The 9329-nt window shown below is 37.7% G+C and overlaps 1 protein-coding gene across 1 annotated transcript in view; it reads right to left on the reverse strand.

The window, feature by feature from the left end:
• The window catches only part of LOC110450627 (MICAL-like protein 2), a gene marked incomplete at its 3' end in the record, with an annotated part of 19054 nt that extends 10220 nt beyond the window's left edge, over positions 1 to 8834 (reverse strand). The window contains exons 1-2 of the mRNA XM_021498244.1: positions 8758 to 8834; positions 655 to 908 (exon numbers count right to left, since the gene is read on the reverse strand). Coding sequence (XP_021353919.1) covers positions 655 to 803 — 149 coding nt within the window. The remainder of the gene's footprint in view (positions 1 to 654; positions 909 to 8757) is intronic.
• Positions 8835 to 9329: the final 495 nt, after the last annotated feature.

Below are 9329 nucleotides of genomic sequence, written 5' to 3' on the forward strand. Positions count from 1 at the left end.
TTTGTTAACTGACTGACATTTACAACAAATACATCTGTTGTTTATCATGATATAACAGTTACTACATGGGTAATTTTTTTAACTGACTGACATTTACAACAAATACATCTGTTGTTTATCATGATATAACAGTTACTACATGGGTAAGTTTATTAATTGACTAGACATTTACAACAAATATATAAAGTGGTATGACATTAAGATGATATTAAGTGATATGTCATTAAGTGACATGACATTAAGGTGACATTAAGTGATATGATATTAAGGCGACATTAAGTGATATGACATTAAGGTGACATAAAGTGATATGTCATTAAGTGATATGACATTAAGGTGACATTAAGTGATATGTCATTAAGTGATATGACATTAAGGTGACATTAAATGATATGATATTAAGGCGACATTAAGTGATATGATATAATGACATAAAGTGGTATGCCATTAAGATGACATTAAGTGATATGACATTAAGGTGACATTAAGTGATATGATATTAAGGCGACATTTAGTGATATGATATAATATAATGACATAAAGTGGTATGACATTAAGATGACATCAAGTGATATGACATTAAGGTGACATTAAGTGATATGACATTAAGGTGATATTAAGTAATGTGACAGCTGTGTGAACCTCTGTACTCACATGAGGTCTGGCCTGAACCGATGGATGATAGCACAGAATGCCAGTCCATTTTTCCATGATGACGTCATGTCTGTGACTGTGACTTCAGGATAACCCTCCACCATTTGTTTACACCACTGTTGAAGTTTCTTCACCTTTGTCATGGCCATGATAACACCTGCTATAGAGATCCACTGCCAAATGATGGTTTGTTATCTAGTGTTCCCTGCTAAGATTGTACGTTCTTATCTAGACCTCATGTTTCATTGAGAACTCTGGGGAAAAAAGATATAAAACTGTATCACTCATAATTCTGACAACATTTTATTAATTAAGTATAGAAGACAGGATTTTGTGTATTGTTAAGTAATGATTTGTTTATTATGAGGATGTAAAGTAATCGTTTGTTTATTGTGAGGATGTAAAGTAATCGTTTGCTTATTGTAAAGTAATTGTTTGTTTATTGTAAGGAAGTTAAGTAATCGTTTGTTTATTGTGGGGATTTAAAGTAATCGTTTGTGTGAGGATGTAAAGTGATCATTTATTTATTGTGAGGATGTAAAGTAATCGTTTGTTTATGGTAAGGATGTAAAGTAATCATTTGTTTATTGTAAGGATGTTAAGTAATCGTTTGTTTATTGTAAGGATGTAAAGTAATCGTTTGTTTATTGTAAGGATGTTAAGTAATCATTTGTTTATTGTAAGAATGTAAAGTAATCATTTGTTTATTGTGAGGATGTAAAGTAATCATTTGTTTATTGTGAGGATGTAAAGTAATCGTTTGCTTATTGTAAAGTAATCGTTTGTTCAATGTGAGGATATACAGTAATCGTTTGTTTATTGTGAGGATTTAAAGTAATCGTTTGTTTATTGTAAGGATGTAAAGTAATCGTTTGTTTATTGTGAGGATGTAAAGTAATCATTTATTTATTGTAAGGATGTAAAGTAATCGTTTGTTTATTGTAAGGATTTAAGTAATCGTTTGTTTGTTGCGAGGATGTAAAGTAATCGTTTGTTTATTGTTAAGTAATCGTTGGTTTATTGTTAGGATGTACAGTAATCATTTGTTTAGTGTGAGGATGTAAAGTAATCGTTTGTTTATTGTGTGGATTGAAAGTAATCGTTTGTTTATTGTGAGGATGTAAAGTAATCGTTTGTTTCTTGTGTGGATTTAAAGTAATCCTTTGTTTATTGTGTGGATTTAAAGTAATCCTTTGTTTATTGTGTGGATTTAAAGTAATCGTTTGTTTATTGTGTGGATTTAAAGTAATCGTTTGTTTATTGTGAGGATTTAAAGTAATCGTTTGTTTATTGTAAGGATGTAAAGTAATCGTTTGCTTATTGTGTGGATTTAAAGTAATCGTTTGTTTATTGTGTGGATTTAAAGCAATCGTTTGTTTATTGTGTGGATTTAAAGTAATCGTTTGTTTATTGTAAGGATGTAAAGTAATCGTTTGTTTATTGTGAGGATGTAAAGTAATCGTTTGTTTGTTGTGAGGATGTAAAGTAATCGTTTATTTATTGTGAGGATGTAAAGTAATCATTTATTTGTTGTGAGGATGTAAAGTAATCGTTTGTTTGTTGTGAGGATGTAAAGTTATTGTTTGTTTAATATATCTTTCAAGCCAACACTTAACAGACTGCCGTAAAAATATCAACATAAGTTTTTGCTGGAATTTTTTACATTTAACATTTTAGTGTGAAGTGTTGAATAAAAAATGAATTGCTTGCCTAAATCAAACTCGAGGCCGCTTAGGCATATTTGACATATTTGACCCCTGTGACCTTGAATAGAAATCAAAATAACTTTTATTCCGAACTTTCTTCAGCTCAATCACAGGAATCTTCCAGACAAATATCATGTCGTTTGACAGGTCAAGGTTATTTTTATCAGCAAACTATGTTTTGATTTGTCCTAGGAAGTTACCAGCATAATGATTCTATGTCTTTCCATTCTTTAGAAGAAGTTATTTGAAGTTTCTGACATATTTGATCCCTGTGACCTTGCATACAGTACCAGCCAAATATCATGATTCTAGGCCCTGTTGTTATTAGGAGAAGTGTTTTTTTACATACTTGACCCCTGTGACCTTGAAAACACATAGGTGATGCGGACAATCCCTAGGTGATTGACAGGTAGAAGCGGGGCCTTTAGGTATATAAGCCAGGCCATTCTGTGTCGAAAGTTACACGAGAGCAGACCATCACTTGTTAGGTGTAAGTATATACTAGAGAGCGAGCTTTCAATAATGGGGTATGTCTGAATAAGACTGTTACCCATTACAATCACTCAAACGAAACTATCATACCTTACAAGGGTGAGGTATTGTGTTGCTTTAAATTGGGTCCGCTACATTGATAAATCAAGACGGCACTGTGAGAGCTCGTTAGATTGCTATATAGGAAGTTATAGGGATAACCGAGGGGTCAGAATAACTCAAGGTTAGCAACAGGAGTTCTACAGATTGTACAGTAAAGGTGTACAGGTAGTGTGCCGAGCTATCATTGTAGCAAGACATCGGCCATATGCCTACTGAGCTATCCGGGCTATCGCCAGATCGCGTACAGGTAGTGTTGTCGAGACATCGGCCGTCCTGAGCTATCCGGGCTATCGCCAGAGTAGAGGTTAGGGTGGTGGAGCTATCGTTGTAGCAAGACATCGGACGTACTGAGCTATCCGGGCTATCGCCAGAGTACAGGTTAGTGTGGTGGAGGTATCGTTGTAGCAAGACATCGGCCGTACTGAGCTATCCAGGCTATCGCTAGAGTACAGGCTAGTGTGGTGGAGCTATCATTGTAGCAAGACATTGGCCGTACTGAGCTATCCGGGCTATCGCCAGAGTACAGGTAGTGTGGTGGAGCTATGATTGTAGCGAGACATCGGCCGTACTGAGCTATCCAGGCTATCGCTAGAGTACAGGTTAGTGTGGTGGAGCTATCATTGTAGCAAGACATCGGCCGTACTGAGCTATCCGGGCTATCGCCAGAGTACAGGTAGTGTGTCAAATTTTCATTGTAGCGAGACATCGGCCGTACTGAGCTATCCAGGCTATCACCAGAGTACAGGTAGTGTGTCAAATTATAATTGTAGCGAGACATCGGCCGTACTGAGCTATCCGGGCTATCGCCAGAGTACAGGTAGTGTGTCAAATTATCATTGTAGCGAGACATCGGCCGTACTGAGCTATCTGGGCTATCACCAGAGTACAGGTAGTGTGGTCGAGACCTGTGTGTGTTGCTGTGGCCAGCAGCGAGAGGTCAGCGAGAGGTCAGCGAGCGATCGGCCGTGTGTGTGTATATATACACGCTCTGAGCGATTATACAGTAGCAGGAGTGCTCAGTTAGATTAGTATTAGGTGTTTTATTGTTCTATATTTATTTTGCATTTACTGTTACATTGAGACTGCTTAAATGTATTTATCTCCTGTTTATATTTATTACTACAAGATGTACATGATCACAAGCAGACATTTACTGTATAATGTATATAGTTAGGTGATGGCATTTACTGTATAAATCTGTATATAGTTAGGTGATGGCATTTACTGTATAAATCTGAAAAAATAATTACAAAAGTGATTTAACAAATTGCTAGGCACGCGAAAACCTCGCTAGATACTCATTTCTCTGCTGGGCACTCATTAGGGTGACCTGTTTTTTCCAGTCGTATTCCTTAGCTGTTACTGTAAGATCTTGTCAAATGTCAGGTTCGCCCCAAACCAGTTCGCCCCAATTTTTTTTTCACATCGCCCTAATTTTCAGTGCAGTTCGCCCCAAGTTAGACAACCATATCGCCCCAAAATTTCTTTTCGCCTCAAAATCCGTTTCGCCCCATAAGCTATATTGCCCCAAAAAATCTGTATCGCCCCAACCGCTACGAACCTATATTGAACTATAAAAGGCAGTTATTGGGAGGAAACTCTTTTAATTTTAGAGCTGTGACTATTTCCTTGTCAATATCAATAGTACATTTCTTGTTTCGAATAATCTGATTATCTTAAACATATATATCATCTTAAATATATAAATACATGCCTAACATAGATATTATAGATATGATGCGTTAACTATCTATGGCAAGCGTGGAAATAATCTAATTATCTTTTACATATACTTGAATATTATTGTACAAATATATATATATATATATAGAGACAGATAATTATTAATTACTTACAACAACAACAACTTATTTTAACAAATGATACAACATAATATAACATTAAGATATATACACAATACAGAATACATCACTTAATATTTTTGTGGATAAATTTTCCTAACGTTGTTATTTTAATAACACCTACCACCAATGCGGCGACACAAAATGTAAAGGAACCAGGAAAATAATTGCCCCTCTGATATAAGTTATTTACTACAGATCGTCAATATATGGCTTTGGTTTTTGTTTAATAGCTACAGGCATCAAAGTTTGATGACAAGGTGCACACATAACTAAAAGAAATATGTTCTTTATAATAGCACTTAACATACAACAAATGAAAACATGGATTTGTTATTTATTTTAAAATCACACGCGTCGGTGTATGATAAAAGAATGTACACAATGCTGCATTTCCGTAAGTCACATCTTATGGAAACATAAACTGAAAACGAACATTAAAGGAAACATATCACTTTTACAATTCCGGCTTTGCAAAACTAAAATAATATATGTGTATATATTTGATGCGCCGACCTTTCCGTTGTATACACGAAACAAGAGTTATTCCCCTTAGCACGGTAAACACAATCACGTTATAATGGGAAAATAAGCAAGGTCCTACTTTTAGAAGGGGGGGGGGGGGTGTTATTATATTTTATATTATCGTGTTTAGTCTGTACTAAATCCAACAGCACACACAGGTTATACTCTGCAATGTTTTTTGTTGATAAAATAACAAACACTTTAATTGTCGAAAATGAGCATTTATTCTAAATGCCAGAAATCGAACATATGTATACATCTTGTATCGATTTTTATAATAAGGTGTACAAAGAACCAAAAAAGATGTGGCTTGCTTCAAAATAAACGCCAATTGTAATTAAAAGATGTATAACAAATGAACCAAAATTAAGAACAAAGATGTGCAACAATTACATATTTACACAATAGTACATAAAGGTGGATACAAATTAGGGGAGGAGGAGGAGGGTAACTCATTTTTTAAGGAGATTTTTCAAAATGTCAGCGTGGAAAAAAATTCTGCACAGGTCACGTGACTTTAGTACACCAAAACATCACGTGACTACTTCTATAGGGATGGAATAGTTTAAAAAACAGTAAGTTATCCTCCATCCGGAACCAACAAAATATAACAAATACAAATATCATAAACTAACCAAATAATATAAATTACTTTATGCATTGCATAAATACAATTTTTGGGGCGAGCTAGATGGGGTGCTATGGTTTTTTGGGGCGAACTATTAGGGAACTATTTATACAAAGTTGGTTTCCCTTCACCCAAGGATGCTTCATACTAAATATGGACAAAATCCTGTCATTTCTACAAAAGAAGAAGGATTTTGAAGAATATGAAAAAGGTTTCCCCTATTGGGCCCCTCCTCCCTTCTGCCCCCAGGGGGGACACCCACTGCTTATACAAAATTGAGTCCCCTTGGCCCAAGGATGCTCCAGATTAAATTAGGATAAAATCCCTTAGTCACTATGGTAGAAGAAGGGTTATAAAGGTTTTTACCTCTATTTCCCCTATTGGGCCCCGTCCCTCAGGTCCCAGGGAAGCCACACCCACCGTTTATACAAAATTGGTTCCCCTTTACCCAAGGATGCTCTACACCAAATATGGACCAAATCCTTTCATTCCTAAAGAAGAAGGATTTTAAAGAATAATTTGCTATGTTTCCCCTATTGGGCCCCACCCCTCAGGCTTCTGGGGGGACAGACCCACGGTTTATACAAAATTGGTTCCCCTTCATCCAAGGATGCTTCAGACCAAATATAGAACAAATCCTTTCATTCCTACAGAAAAAGGATTTTAAAGAATTTGCTATATTTCCCCTATTGAGCCCCGCTCCTCAGCCCCCAGGGGGGGGGGGGGGGGGGGGGGGGGCAGACACACCGTTTATACAAAATTGGTTCCCCTTTACCCAAGGATGCTTCTGACCAAATGTGGAACAAATCCTTTCATTCCTAAGGAATAAGAAGGATTTTAAAGAATTTGCTATATTTCCCCTATTTGGTCCCACCCCTCAGCCCCCAGGGGGGCCAGACCCACCGTTTATACAAAATTTGTTCCCCTTCACCCAAAAATGTTTTTACAGTTGTGGGACCGCACAACGCACCAAAAATAGCGTGCGCACACCGTGCATACATCGTTCACACACCGTCCGCACATCGTCCACACATGGTGCACACAACTGTGCGATTTGGCAATCGTTCGCCCCGTTGTACGCTTCTCTCCGCACAACTGTGCGATTTGGTATCATTTGTAGATCAAAATTACGGAATGACAAAAATACGGAAGGCTTGTTTGAGATAATGTACACTGTGTATATATGTAATTTCTCATCACAATAATCAAGATTATACAATTTCACAATGCGTGTTACACAGTATTACAGCGACCGTTAGGCTGTCAAGAATGGGTTTGGCTCCAAGGTAACAGAACAGGTAAATAACAATTTGATGAGTTTCCGGAGTTTTACCTGACCAGTGCCTGACCCACAGAGCTGATATGCGATACCGTTTGATCGTAATGAATAGTATTTGTTATTTGCATTCGTTTGCCTATAGCTCCCCTTCACCTGGATTTTCACACACCCGGCCTTACTGGACGAGTTACGTAAGTGCCCCAGGCGGGGAGAAAACTACGGTCCAGGTACATGTACATAGTGGTTATGTTTACCTGTATACGGGATTGTGTTGTAATTTTACATGTGTCGATTAAGGGTTTTTTAAAACACAGAAAACACAATTTCTAAATATAAGAATGTATAGACAGAAAGATAAGTTTATAGATGTTGCTAGACTATAGAAACCTACGTAAATATCAAGTTTATATGTTTAAATAGGAAACCGTATAAATTGTTAAGGCATTCCTCAATTTACACCAACCACGATTGTTATCGCACAACGTCCGTCCATCATGCGCACAAGCAATGATCGTCTAGCTTTTTATCGTTCGCCCGTCGTGCACACACCGTCCACACACCGTGCACACATCGCACATTGTGTAACGTTGTGCGATCCCACAACTGTAACCAAATATGGAACAAATCCTTTCATTCCTACAGAATAAGAAGGATTTTAAATAATTTGCTATGTTTTCCCTATTTGGCCCCGCCCCTCAGCCCCCTGGGGGATCAGACCCATGGTTTATACAAAATTGGTTCCCCTTCACCCAAGGATGCTTCAGACCAAATATGGAACAAATCCTTTCATTCCTACAGAAGAAGAAGGATTTTAAAGAATTTGCTATGTTTCACCTATTGGGCCCTGCCCCTCAGCCCCCTGGGGAGCTAGACCCACCATTTATACAAAATGTGTTCCCCTTCCCCCAAGAATGTTCCTGACCAAATATGGAACAAATCCTTTCATTCCTACAGAATAAGAAGGATTTTAAAGAATTTGCTATATTTCCCCTATTGGGTCCCGCCCCTCAGCCCCCTGGGGGCCAGACCCACCATTTATACAAAAAGTGTTCCCCTTCCCCAAAGGATTCTTCTGCCCAAATTTGGCCAAAATCTACTAGACCGTTCAGGACAAGTAGCGTTTTAAAGGAAAAGTTGACGGACGGACGCTGCGGTATGGCATAAGCTCAGTGAGCTAAAAATACAACGGTGACATTGCATGTTAAGTTGATCCAATATTCCACAAATGTTGTATTTTTTGCCACGTTGTTGTACCTCTGTCTCGGTCTGTGAATATAAACATGCCATTTTGATGCCATTTTTTAATTGCGTTTAAAATGCCTTACCTGTAGTGTACATTAATCACAAATCTGTCGCCCGATGTGAGAGGACCATGATGTTCTGAACCTGTTATAATCCAGTCGTAACAAAGACGAGTATTTAGATGAATGTGAGGATGAGGATATGATAAAGACGAAGGTCTGTCCGGATACCCGGTACCGTGCTGTGTAGTGTGTACCTCACTGTTACCTGGCTATCACAGTTAGGAAGTTATCCTACCCGGAAGTAGATCTGTAGCTTTTTGATGCGGGTGATCTTAATTACAGCCCGACAGAGCGGTACTAATAATTACAGCCCGGTAGAGCCCGGCATAGCCCGGTAGAGCCCGGCACAGTCCGGGACAGCCCGGTAGTGATACATTGACCGCCCGGGCGTTTGTCTCCACTTATGCATCATTATGATGGTGTTTTTTGCATTGTTTGTAACAGTATGAATGTAGTGATCAAGAAAAAAATCATTAAATTTGACCAAGTTATGGTTATTTCAACTTAGTTACATCGCAACAACCCACTGGAGTAGAGCGAGACGTTTGTTATTTGTAATACAAACACCGCCCGGGCTTTCACCTGTGTAGTAAACTGTACTGAAACAACTTATTCTTATAGCTTTAGGAACGAAAAATACAAAACTGAAGAAAATGTCAAATTATGTTCATAATTAGCCAAGTTATTGTAATTTGAAATTAACCAACACTGCATGACTTGTTATTTACAATATTAGGACTGTCCGGGCGTTACCCTGTAAAGTTAATTTAATCTAAG

Source organism: Mizuhopecten yessoensis, unplaced genomic scaffold (genome assembly GCF_002113885.1).
Source record: "Mizuhopecten yessoensis strain PY_sf001 unplaced genomic scaffold, ASM211388v2 scaffold5383, whole genome shotgun sequence".
Lineage (NCBI taxonomy): Eukaryota > Metazoa > Mollusca > Bivalvia > Pectinida > Pectinidae > Mizuhopecten > Mizuhopecten yessoensis.